Source organism: Chionomys nivalis, chromosome 14 (assembly GCF_950005125.1).
Source record: "Chionomys nivalis chromosome 14, mChiNiv1.1, whole genome shotgun sequence".
Lineage (NCBI taxonomy): Eukaryota > Metazoa > Chordata > Mammalia > Rodentia > Cricetidae > Chionomys > Chionomys nivalis.
This window is the reverse complement of record NC_080099.1, coordinates 39,472,959-39,486,454: the sequence shown is the minus strand read 5'-3', so window position 1 is coordinate 39,486,454 and position 13,496 is coordinate 39,472,959. Positions and strand designations below refer to the sequence as shown.

Sequence of the window (13,496 nt, the reverse complement as noted above, 5' to 3'; positions counted from 1 at the left end):
AAGGGTTTGGAGAGAGGGAAATCTATGTAACTCAAAAAGTTTAAAATCAAAACAAATAAGCCAAACACCAGCATTTTGTTGTCACATCCAGATTTTTCCATTTTCCTGTGGATAAACCCTCTTCAGATGCTTATATGTAGAAACACTTAGCAATTTCGACAAAAATAAATCATACTTTCACTTCCTGCTGAGACAATTTTATACACACAAATATATAACTTCCTACATGATAATAGCTTAGAGTTTCACTTTCATGACTAACTCCATGACTTACTAAATACCTTACCTACGAATATTACCAGACATATCAACTTTTGTGTTTTCTCTTCCACGTGATCAGATTGATTCACCTGAAAATGTGATATATATCTTACATAGTTTAATATCATTCCCACTCTGTAACTTCTCATCAATATATTAAATATATTGTATTAAATGGGCAAAGGAACAAAGCCCAACACATCAGTTTTGACACATTTTAGGAAGAAATCACTAAAAGATGGTATGTGATTATGGTGCAAGATACAATTAATCGGAAGAAAATGAAATAGCAACATTTAATTACAAGTATCATTGTGGCTGAACAAGTATGTAGAGCAATAACAACTTCTGCTAATTTGAAAACTCTTATCTATAGGAAAAAGGAAATCATGTGCAAATGTGCTTTAATAGCCCCTCTGAGCCTCGCTGCGCTCTGGGTGGTCTGGACCTTAAACATTGTCCTGCTGTCATCTCCCAGTCCCAGCCACTGAAGGAAAAGTGCCTCCCTGTCTCTTATAGTTCCCTATTAACCATTCGTAGTACTCCACGTAGTTACCTCTGTAGTATTGGTTACAGTGTATCCGCAACTCTTTGTGTTTGGTGGGGGGAAAGAGTCACAGTGTAATCCAGGCTAAGTTCAAGCTCTCCATCCTCCTGCCTCTGCTTCCCGAGTTCTGGGATGGGATGGCATCTACTTGTGCCATCTACCCACTGACCCTTTTCCATTTGGAACCTCTCGAGACACAATCACAAGACACCGTTTACTGCCACCTAACCCAGTCCCTTTCCTGCACACCCGTTCGTTATCTAGCCCCTCTCTTCGTTGACAGCACATTTCAGGTTCTTCGATAGATCCCACTGTGCGTCAGCTAGTCATGTGACACAAGTCACACCATAGAGAACTTTCCCTGTATTTCTGCCCCCATTTTCCCTAGCAGCTTCTCCCAGTGGCTCATTTTACTGGTGAAGTAGCTACCTCTTATACATGAAGAAACTGAGGGACAGAAAATGAATGACCTGGTTTAGCATTCAAAGCCATCTGACCCCAAGCCCTAACCCATGATTACATTGTAAAACCTTTTAATTGACTACTGGGAAAAACAAGCACTTCCCCTTCCTCCAAATTGGTTCGTCCATCAGTGATTACTTAAACATCTGGGAAAGGCCAGTCATGTGAAAAATGTGTGCACACACATTAACTGTCCTGTAATTAATCTAATGTGGAAGTCCTGTCCCTGTGCACATAATATCGACTCTGGTTTTAAGTTGCTTACAGTTTTCCTAGAAGACAGAAAAACCCAGTATAGAAGTTAATGATTGTAACGTCTGCCCTCTAGTGGACAGATGTAAAATCATCATCAGCTTGTCTTTTTTTTTTTTTTTTTTTTGGTTTTTCGAGACAGGGTTTCTCTGTGGCTTTGGAGCCTGTCCTGGAACTGAACTAGCTCTGTAGACCAGGCTGGTCTCGAACTCACAGAGATTCGCCTGCCTCTGCCTCCCGAGCGCTTGTCTTTTATTTAAGAAATTTTTTTCTTTTTTAATTTTTGGAGTAGATTATAGTAACATGTTTCCAAATGAGATTTTCATACAAATTTAATTTTGATTTTAATTTCTTTTATTCAAGCCAAAACAATAGATGACAATGATTGTTCTGGAAAAGGCTTTGTTTGTTTGTTTAACCTTTTATCCCAGCATAAAGTTCCTCACAACATACTTCATGGAAGCAGAGTATTAGACAGTGGAACTGATATTTTCTAAGCAATTTTCTGCCCTTAATCTTATCGTTATGTTTAATGTTTACATTTTTGTTGTTACTTGTTTAAAAGCATCTCTCTCAGGTAGCCTGGGCTTGGTTTAAACTCACTGTGTAGCTGAGACCTGTCTTAAATTCCTGATCTTTCTTCCTCTACCTCCTGGGATTACAAGCACATACCACACCACCTAGTTTTTGTCGTATTTCAGATAGGGCTATGGGAAAATTATGATCTGTTTGTAATCAACCTTATATAATCATTTGAAGCTTTTCTCTTCATTACTCACTTTTTATATAAATATGCCCAAAAGCTATGAACAAAACACTTTGAAAATCAGTGCCTCAGAGACTGGTTCAATCCACTGAAATATTTTGTTTCGATCTGTAAAATAACAAGTTCTTAAAACTTAGGATATTTTGATGAAAAACTAAAGTCCGTGACATTTCTTTAGAAATCCGTAGAAATTCTGACAGCACTTGACCATGTACCCAATATGGCTACCTGTCAATCAACTCGAAGGGGTTTTATTATTTCAAAGTTTACCTTGAAGGGGTTCTTGTTGAGGTGTTATTATTTCAAAGTTTACCTTGTAAACACTTTCAGGCGTTTTTCCACCTTTGACCTGTAAAAATGAAGGCTCTTTCTCTTTTTCTCCCTTAAGAGACCGTACCATATCCGCTCCAGTACTTCCAGCAAGGAAATTGTGAACATGTTTGAGACGGCAATTGTAACTTACCCTTCTGCTTGGTCACAAGAGATGGTATCCCTTCTGAAAAAGGTGAGACAGGAGAAAGGACATTGGAAGGAAGTCAAGAAAGGAAGTGTACAGCCTGGTATATGGTTAGAAGTCTAGATGTGGTCAGGAAAGCACACGTTTGTAGAATGGGTCTTGTGACTAATCATTTTCATGTATATGGCTTCCTTAGTTCAACCAATGGGTGCCTCTGAATATTTCCAGGCCTTGTCAAACTCATTGTGTCCAAAGTGTAATTCTTAATCTCCCTGGATTCTGCGGCTCTTTCAGTGTTGTCTTTCCCAGTGGCTGGTCCCTTCACCAGGGTTCACTCATCATCTCCATCTTCATCTGATCCTAATTTACACGTTCAATAGCCACTGTCACTTTAATGGCCCGTCAGCTCTGAGGCATTGCTCTAGTTCAGCTGCTATCAAATCCTTTCGGAATCATTGCATGCTTCTGCCACTCCACTCTCTTTTCTTCTCTTCCCCATATTTCAGTAACATCTTATTGGTCTTCAAATAAAGATCAAACTATAGTATTACAATGGCTATAAATAGTCTCTCAAACTTTGTGAATCTGGTCGCCCTTTGGTTGGTTTGGCTGTTTTGCCTTCTCCTCCAATTCCTCAGATAATATCACCACAAGTTTTGCACATGATAGTCTCTCCTGGATCACTGCTTCTACCTTAGCTCTTCTAGCACCTTCCCTGAAATCAATACAACCTCATGTGATTTTCTGAATGATGATGGCCCATACATTGCTTTCTACAACTCCATTTTAAGTACAGAAACCAAGAGAAGCATTTTGACACTGCTCTGTCAATACTACATTGCCACATGCTCAATGGATGTGTCTCCTTGAGCAGTGGATGAACTTGTTTGGCTACTGTTGAGTTGAAGTCCTATGTTGTATGTGGTCTGGAGTTGCGTGTGAGTCCAGTACAGTAAAATCACATATTGGCTTCAATGGGTCATAAATTGGAGCAACAATACAAAGGAAAAAAAGGTTGCTAGCCATTTTACATCATTTGTAGACATAGCTTCAGGTCTCAGCTCTGTAAAGCCATGTTCACTTCATATTGGTTTTCATGATTTGAGCTTGGTAAGCCAAGATTTAGAAAGCAGACTTGCCCAGTAGGAGAGTCAGGAAGGGAAGTCCTGTTGAAGTCTGGAAATAATCCATTTGTACTCATCCTGGAACAAGCATTACTTCTAGCATCATTCCAAAGCATGCACTCTCCACGGGTTTGCATGTGGGTAGGAGAAGGAGATCACTGTCTTGTCAAACCACTTGCTTGATTTCTGCTGCAAGGAACTCCCCTTAGATGCTTGGTGCAGAACACGTAGGAAGAATTTTTGGGGTTCACCTATCTGGTCTTCCTTGTGACAACGATGTTTGTATTGCATTGGCAGCTACTTGAACCTAATCCAGACCAACGATTTTCCCACTTGACTGACATTCAGAGTTTCCCTTACATGAGTGACATGAACTGGGACGCAGTGCTGCAGAAGAGGCTCATTCCCGGCTTCGTTCCAACTGTAAGTCCAGTCTAACAAGCCCTAATAGGCCCCACCCTCTATCCACATTACACTGTGTACAAGTGCATGCAGGGCCTCATTTGATGATCCCACCAGGAATGGAAAAATGTTCCAGTACTAGCTTTACAGTGGAGAAAACAGAGAGATACATGGAGTAAATTGACCCCCCAAAATCACAAAACTGGCCAGAAGCTAAACTGGGGTTCTAGTCTAGGGAGTTGATGCCTGGGCTTCTAGGTTTTAGCCATGTTTTGTGCTGTAAGAGGTTCTAGTCTCCCAAATAGTTGTTTCCAGAAATATGCTGGTTGAAAAGAGCAATCACTTTTCTTCTTGCAAGGAAGTAATCTTTGCTGTCCTTGGGAATCTGTGAGTTGCTTAGTGGGAAACTTCACCCCAGGATCGTTCCTCTTCTTTTCTAAGTTTTACTGTATTGACCATAGTTTTAAGAGCTAGTAATTGCAGAGATATAACTCCCATGGGGTGAGTACCCAAACAAGGGTCGCTGTGTCCCACTGCACACTGCTGGATTAAGCTTAGGCAGGGCTACTCCTAATGCTTCTCTCTCCTCTCTGTCTTGGATGTGAGTTGTACCACTGGGCAGAGAAACATTGGCAAGAATGATACGCTCCTGCAGACTCTTGAGTTTTCTGTTCAAGTCCAAGTGAGGCACTTGTTATAGGGACACAAACACATGGGTGTTGCACTGAACGGCTGAATAAGATATCCAGTGAGTTTGTCAATAAAAGCCCTGTAGAAGAAAGGAGAGAGTGGTGTGGCAACATTCAAGAATATATGTCTACCTTTGTGAGCAACAGGAAAGCGGGGAGACATTTGTATTTGGGTGCATACTGAGGTAACTATGTGGGACCTTGGATAGCACCTGATGCGAACACAAACTTCCTTCTGTTAGCCACTCCTGATTCTTGTGAGAGGTTCTGCTTTATAGACCGTAGGTCTTTTTGATAACCTAACTCATTTGAAGAACCTGGCAAGTGGCAAATTCTTGACCTCATGTTCAGAAATCCTGATGCTGAAATTTGGTTGGTGACCTTGGCAGCTGAACAAGCAATGGCCATGGTTCTGATCTATGTGGTCACTGGAACAAACTGAGGAACTCAAGAGCTCAAACCTTAGAAATATTATTTTAATATGGTCTCCTCCATTACTCACTGAGGGATAGTTAGAAGTGTATAAAAATAATAAACTATACAATCAAAGACTATAAATGACAATGCTGGCAGTCAGTGCTATAAAACCTCAGTGGGCATTCAAGTTTTTATGCTTGAATTGTTCCCCTTAGGACTAAGTAATATTCTCTCATGCTTTCCTCTTTACAGAAAGGCAGGCTCAATTGTGACCCTACTTTTGAACTGGAAGAAATGATTTTGGAATCCAAACCTCTTCATAAGAAAAAGAAGCGCCTGGCCAAAAAGGAGAAAGAGATGAGGAAATGCGACTCCTCTCAGGTAGGTGGGCTCCCCTCAAGCCAGGGAAGGGCAGTCCATTCCAGAACTGATATGGGGAGGTCATCTGGAAGCCTGCTTTTCCCTGGTGTTAGGGGTTTATGGTGATGAGATAGGCAAGCTACCATAACCCCTAGACTGTCCGTACCTCCTTGATGACAAGCACCAAGCAGCACCAGAACACAGGTCCCCAGGCTTTGAAGGACATCATCTTAATTTCCCATCATGTCTCCCGAAAGGTGTGGTACAGGCTGCTGAAGGTGCATATACAGGACTCCCTGACAGGGGCACGGACGGTGGGTTAACCACTACTGTGTTAGCAGTCGTTCACAGAGATTTCTGTCCTGCCCAGTTCCCGCAGTCACTAAGTCCCAAAGAAACACACGGAGGTCTACATTAATTATAAACTGATTGCCCTTACAAGGCCAGGCTTCTTATTAACTCTTTTTTGCAGATTATTATTATTATTATGCTCTACATTTTTCTCTGCTCCCCTCCATACCTCTCCCCTCCTCTTCAACCCTCTCCCAAGGTCCTTATGCTCTCATTTTACTCAGGAAATCTTGACTTTTCAACTTCCCGCTAGATTGGATCTATGTATGTCTCTCTTAGGGTTCTCATTGTTGTCTTGGTTCTCTGGGATTGTGATTTGTGGACTGTTTTTCTTTGCTTTATGTTTAAAAACCACTTATGAGTGAGTACATGTGACAATTGCCTTTCTGTATCTCAGTTACCTCACTCAAAATAATATTTTCTAGCTCCATCCATTTGCCTGCAAAATTCAAGATGTCGTTATTTTTTCTGTGATGTAGTACTCCATTGTGTAAATGTACCACATTTTCCTTATCCATTTTTTTGGTCAAAGGGCATTTAGGTTGTTTCTAGGTTCTGGCTATGACAAACAATGTTGCTATGAACATAGTTGAGCACATATCCTTGTGGCGCGATTGAGCATCCTTTGGAAATATACCCAAAAGTGGTATTACTAGGTATTGAGGAAGGTTGTTTCTTAATTTCCTGAGAAATCGCCACACTGACATCCAAAGGGACTGTACCAGCTTGCACTCCCACCAGCAATGCAGAAGTGTTCTCGTTACCCCACATCCTCTCCAGCATAAGTTGTCATCAGTGATTTTGATCTTGGCAATTCTTAAAGGTGTAAGATGGAATATCAGAGTTGTTTTGATTTGCATTTCTCTGATGACTAAAGATGTTGAACATTTCCTTAAGTGTCTTTCAGCCATTTTAGATTCCTCTGTTGAGAGTTCTCTGTTCAGGTCTATACTCCATTTTCTTATTGGATTATTTGTTCTTTTGATGACCAATTTCTTGAGTTCTTTGTATATTTTGGAGATCAGACTACAGCCTCTGTCTGTAGGCTGTCGTTTTGTCTTGTTGACCATGTTCTTTGCTTTACAAAAGCTATAACTTCTATTAGCCCATTATTCTTCTCTATGTTAGCCATGTGGCTTAGTACCTTATTTGGCAAGGCAGTTACATCTTGCTTCCTCTGCGTCTGGGTCACGACTGCAGACTGAGCTTTCCTCTTCCCAGAATTCTCCTGTGCTCATTGCCCCACCTATACTTCCTGCCTGGCAACTGGCCAATCAGCATTTTATTAAAAATAATACAAGTGACAGGATTAAAAAACCATTGTTCCATACCAAGCAGTGAAACTGTGACCAACCTGCACTTGCGGATTCAATCCAGGTTGTTCAACAAATAGAGGTCATTGGCTATTTGCGGTCCCTATATGTCAGCTAAGCATGCTTCTGTTTCTTTGTTATGCTCACCTTAAAGACCTGTCTTCTTCAAGAGCACCTTGATGCCGTTCAGAAGGAATTTATCATTTTCAACCGAGAAAAGTGAGTAATGGGGTGAAGAACAGCAGCTTGAAATAATGCTATTTAGGCAGATTTCATTTGCAGAGATTTGATCGATTTTGAGCTCTTATTTTTCTGATTCTAAAATTATGCAAATATAGGATAAAAATTTTGAAATTTCTAAAGTCTTTTTTTTTTTCTGCCAGTGTTGTTTTTTAACTGATAAATAACCCTAGTGTCATAGTTTTGCTTAGGGAAACTGGATTGTAATCACAGCGACAGTTTCAAAAGTTTGTATTTTAACGTTTGGGAGGACGGGGCAGTCATTGGACAAGTTGCAAGAGCCATTTCTCTCCTTCCACCTGTGGGTTCCAGGGATTAAACTCAGGGTGTCAGTCCTTTTGGTGAGTGCCTCTACCCCCTGAGCCATTTTGACAACCCAACACATGATTTTTAAGATTTTTTTTCAGCTCATACCTCTTTATAAATTGAGACAACCCTGAATGGACCCAGCAGGTTGTATTTATGTGTTTATTCATTTTTATTTCCAGATTCAGTTGTTAAAGAGGAGGAGGGAGTGAACTTGGGAGGAGCCTGGGTCAGACAAATGAGGGGTCGGACGGAGGAAAGGGAGTGAGAAATGATGTAATTATATTTTAATTAAGTTTTGAAATAGTAAAAAATTATTCAACTATATGCTATTGTTTCAAAAGTTTAAATTCTTTTTTCCTTTGAATGAACAATTCCTCTCTCTCTCTCTCTCTCTCTCTCTCTCTCTTCTTTAAGAGTAAAAAGAGACTTTAATCAACGACAAGCAAATCTAGCCTTGGAACAAGCCAAAAACAACCCAGAAGAAGAAGATGGCCAGAATAACAATCTGTGAAGCTTCATTATTTTTGGGGGACAGTTCTTGGCACCTGGCCAGAAGCTTCTGATTATTGCATCCAGAAGAGCTAACGGCAGTCCTTACCTCTCCACACCTCATGACTTAGAGAATGTGAATGATTATCCTTCCAAGGTGGCAACACTCTACAGCGACGGGAGCCCTAGTTCTGAGCTCCTCAGATCTGACTGCACCACATTGAGTCTGTCATTGAACAGTCATTGAACTTCCTCCTCTGTTTTAGGTCACCGCTTGGAAGGTAGAGAGTTCTATCAGCCTTTAGTCTGTTAATGCCACAGTTATTCTAAGCGGCCTTTATTTTCATTTTCAAATGAATATTTCAGTGTAGATTTATTTTTTCATTCTTTTTGATGACATTGTGAAAATGGACACATTTTGCAGTGAGCCTCTTCAGGGTTAGAGAATATCACACAGAGGCCAGAATTCCAAGGCCAGGTTAGACAGGAATAGAATATTCCATCAATAATAAATATGGAGGTCAGATTAGGAGTAGAGACTCTTAGGACCTTGCAGGGGGGACCTAATGTTGACACGGCATCTGTTAGCAAGGACCTACTGTGCACGTGGCCTCTCAACTTCTCTTCAGGGATATGGCCTTGCTCATCTGAACTTGGTACTGATGGAAGGAGTACCAAGCAGAAGTTTAATAAGCACTAAGCAGAAGTTTAGTGAATGCTGCAAGCTGTGGTATTTTCAGCATGGCAGTTGTACAATGTTTGACTCTATTTGCTAATCTCTGGTAAGCCTGTCCCTTGAGGGCCTATTTTTCTCATGATTAGCAGAGACCTGCTTCTGGAGAGGGTGAGAGAGTGCTGCCCCAATGAGGGCAGGTTTGCTTCTAACAGTTCAGTGGCGTCATACCTCATAGGAGAGTCACCTTGCATGTTAAAATTGGAAGCTAGTGAAACCTCCCCTTGATAAACTCCTAACTCCACATGGCGCAAGGGAAAGAAAAATTAGCCAGTCCGTTGCTTTTCTGTCATGAAACATGTTACTTTGTTTTGTTTTGTTTTGTTTTGTTTTGTCTGGTCCCTTATTTTTCATATTGGCCAGATAAATATGGAACAATTCACACATGGCCACAGAATAGAATTACATTTAAAGCAACAGGATGCTTACAGATCCCAGAAGTCAAGTTCAGGGAGACTAATGTCCCCACATTATACTCACTGTGAGATGGCCAGCAGGAGTTGCCTAGCTACTTAAAACATTACTGATGTCTCACTCTTTCCCGTCTTCATATTTCAATTGTGTGCAAAGTGTAATTCATGTAAATGTGTGTGTCACGTAACTACACTGTACTGATGCAAATGAAATCTTGGAAGGATCTCTTTGGATGTCCCATTGGTGCCACTGGGTAGAATCAAAAAGGATGTGGGCTTTAGAAAGCATTGCTTTTAACTCCTGAAAACCGAGGCCATCTAGTGGTCATCATGATGATAGCAAGCTGGCTCAAAGGACCTGAGGTCTTGGGGAAGACAGACAGATGGAAATAGATGCTAGACACTGCAGCAACAATTAAGTTTGTGCAGAGAAGCAGGAGCTGAACCCAAGACCAGCATTTATGGTTCTCCAGAATTTTCGACATGGCTGTTACAGTGCCTATATACTAAGAGCAACCATTTTTTTTTTTTTAAGAATCAAAACCTACTCCTTTTATCCAACTCTTCTCTCTGAAGTTCTCACGTGTTATTTGTGGTAGTCTGGTCACGTTTAGTCACTGTTTAATTCAAAGCACTTGCCCTGACTTTCAGGGTGTTGAATGGGTCAGATATAGCGACAGTGAGGTGACTGGACTCTGTTCCAGACTGTCACCTCAGCCAGGGTCAGGGACCACACACACACCCCAGCTTCAGCCTTTTATCTGTCTGTATTGAGGACCTGATGTGCGATGGATTCCCTTCCTTCACATGGATCCTTCTTCTGGATCTTGTTGGCATCCTCCAAAACAGCAGCTTTCAGAAATGGTTCCCAAAGGCCAGCAAGGCCAGCAGGTGTGCTCCGGGGTGATGTGGACTGTTTAGCATCTTTAAACACTAAGGTGGGGATAGGAACCCATGGGATCTTGGAAGTTCCAATTCCTAGTTTTTATTCCCGTTGAGCATCTTTCTGAGTCCTGCTGGCTTTTAGAACTGGGATGTGCTAGTTCTGGTGCAATCTGAGTTTGGGTTGATTTCTAGTGCCAGTCAGATAAGTGGCACGCAATGTGTTTCAAGTTAAAGAAGAAACGCAACATTGGCCTAGGTCTGTACCTCCGCAGCAGAATGTGTGCTGAGCATGCACGAAGGCCTGGGTTAGGACCACAGCACCAGGAGAAACAGAATCACTGCATCTGGCTGTAAAGAATAACATCCTGAGCACGGTCCACTCCTGAGCGTTGTAAAGAAGAGATTTAAAAACAAAACCCAACGTTCCCTAATGCTCCTGGTGATTGCTTCTTGGTTTTGTTCCCTAATTTGAGATAAATGTTAGCACCTCCCAGATGAAACAACCCTCAATTGTACTTCTGAGAAGAATTAGGACTGAGAATATCAGAAACAGTGTGACTATCCCATCGCTTTTTCTGCTACTCGAAGAATCGCTCCTAGGAATTTCCTCCCGTACCGCACAGAGCCCCTGAAAGGCCTGAGCAGGGTCTGAAAGCCAGAGTGTCCTGCCTGTGACCCCACTCTCTGCACTGCAGTGAACTGCCATCTCCAGAATTCCCAGTGACCCAGAGTGGAGGGGTGGGGCAGCCTTACCTGTGGAGCAACCCTAGCCATGATCCTCACTCCCTGGATGGATGGAAGGAACCGGCTAAGGGCCAGTGACCCCACAGCAGCCCTGGTGTTGGCTGGGATGATCTTTAGGACAGGAATGAATCTCAAACAGCACAGAGTATTGCTAAATTAATCACAGTAATCTAATTAATTAGTGGGGATCCAGAAATGACTAGATTTCCTATCACTATGGCTTTCCTAGTGGACATGTGGAAGAGGAACAAGGAAAAGGGGGTGCAGATGCAGTTATTGAGACCTGTGTTGCTTTCCGAGGTTGCCAAGGATGCTGAGTTTCCCTGCTTCAGTTGCTCAGTGAACAGGCTTAACAAGCACTTTGCTGAGCTCCTCCGTGTCCCTGTGTTCCGTCCACACAATATCTGCCTCCTCCTCTTGTCCACCTGTGACTGCTCTTCACTGTGAGTTGTGCGTCTGCCCAATGTTAGACACCGAGACTCCGACTTTTATTTTTCTGTGCTGTTCTGAACTGGTGGCTGATTTAAAAGCCCCCAACTTAAAAAAACAAAGTATGCTTCTGTTGAGCCATAGCCTATGTGATGTAAATGGGCCTGCACAGATTAAAATATCACCTGTTACAATCTGCCCTTGGCCTTCCTTTGTCAGTGGTGCATGTGTCTGGCCATCCCAGGTCACCTGTTCTTACTTTGCTTACATTGGGGAGGATGCGCCTTCAGCAGGGACAGTGTTGGAGAGCTGTGTCTACACATTTTAGCGCATTCACAGAGGGAGTGCCACCAGGATCCCTCCTTCTGCCTTTTACTATGTCCTCAATTTTATAGACAACTCGTATGTCTCTTTTGAGATCTTCTGTGCCCCTAAAGGTACAGAAGGTTTCTTTCCTTATGCCATAGCCACAGGTAAATATTTCAAGGGCCATTATCTGAGATAGAAGAACAACATGCACCGTGGGACCTCTCAGCTAACTCACAGGCTCACAGCAGCTCCACAGTCAGCAAGCCACAAGCTACTGGAGTTCGTGACCTCTGAGTTCCTCATACCCGCTGCCATGTTTAGTGTTCTGTATGCTGTTCCCAGTAGCCAACCGAGTAAAGATCAGTATCCAGCCTGCTAGATTCTGAAGAGTTCCAGCCTTAGTTATGTGATCTCACTTTGCAGGTTGCTCTGGTGCCTTTATTTTCCTGGGTTTTTGTTCCCTGTTTTTGTTGTGTTTGGAGAGCTGGTTCTCGAAAGTTCTTTGGAACCAGAATGCCTTTGCTATTCTTAGCCCTGTTCAGTGTTCCTATTTCTGACCTGGTCAAATGTGACTCAGCTGCTGAATGCTTCCAGATTCCATAGGTATGAAAGTTAGCCAATGTGTCTCTGTCATCAATGTTTTAAAAAGCTGTTTCATCTTTCTCAAAACACTGCGTCCTAACTAAGATCATTGGAAGTGCCAATGGCTCCTTTTAAAGCCATTCAAGTCTTTACCAGGCTTAGCTGCTCCTTAGTCATGAAAAGGGAGACAGGCTTCACCAGTCTTGAGGGGGACCAAACTTATCCTCTTTGGCTGAGAATATGGAGGGAATATCTCTCTTCTGGGCTCACTAGGGAGGGAAAACAAAAACCTGGAGATGTCAATGACTGGTTTTGCCTCCACAAGGAATGAGCTTTACTAAGGCAGAAGCACCTCTTCAGGAAGGCTGGACTGAGACGGAAAGTTGCCTGGGTTCACACTTATAGTCAGCAGTGCCGTATCTGACCAATTCTGTCTGAGCTCTTCAGACAGCCGAAAACCCCACTTTGAGCCCCACCCATGTACCAGTGGATACCTCACCACTGAATGCCCTACTTTACCCAGGGATTTTTCCCAGCACAGGGAGAGATGTGGTGGAGGTCCAGCAGTCAAAATTATCCAAGAGCCCAGAACTGGACTTTCATTTCTTTGTTATTTGGGGGTTCTTTTTGGTTGCTTGTTTGCTTCTGTTTTTGCAGTGCTGGGGATGGAACCAACAGCCATCTGCCTGGTAGGTAAACAAATACTCTACCCCTAGGTTACATCCCCCAACCCCTGACAACATTTAAGACTCATTATGCTAATCAGGTCCTCCAACTTCCTGATGTGCACAGGGAAGCTCCCAGAAGAGTGGGCACAGTCAAGAGTCTTTTTCAGATACTCCTTGGTCTCTTTGAGATGAGCTCGCTGAAGAAAAATACTGGTGTGGAATCACTTGGGGGGCTTTCCCTCCAAGCCCAGGCTTTGAGAAATAAGTAGGTCGTCTTTACAGAACAGCATAGTA

General features: G+C 42.4%; 1 protein-coding gene across 1 annotated transcript in view; it reads left to right on the top strand.

The window, feature by feature from the left end:
- The window catches only part of Stk32a (serine/threonine kinase 32A), a 116,682-nt gene extending 104,905 nt beyond the window's left edge, over positions 1-11,777 (top strand). Inside the window, exons 9-13 of the mRNA XM_057788690.1 lie at positions 2,677-2,793; positions 4,167-4,292; positions 5,630-5,758; positions 7,556-7,620; positions 8,365-11,777. Coding sequence (XP_057644673.1) covers positions 2,677-2,793; positions 4,167-4,292; positions 5,630-5,758; positions 7,556-7,620; positions 8,365-8,461 — 534 coding nt within the window. The 3' untranslated portion in view covers positions 8,462-11,777. The remainder of the gene's footprint in view (positions 1-2,676; positions 2,794-4,166; positions 4,293-5,629; positions 5,759-7,555; positions 7,621-8,364) is intronic.
- The last annotated feature ends 1,719 nt before the right edge of the window (positions 11,778-13,496 follow it).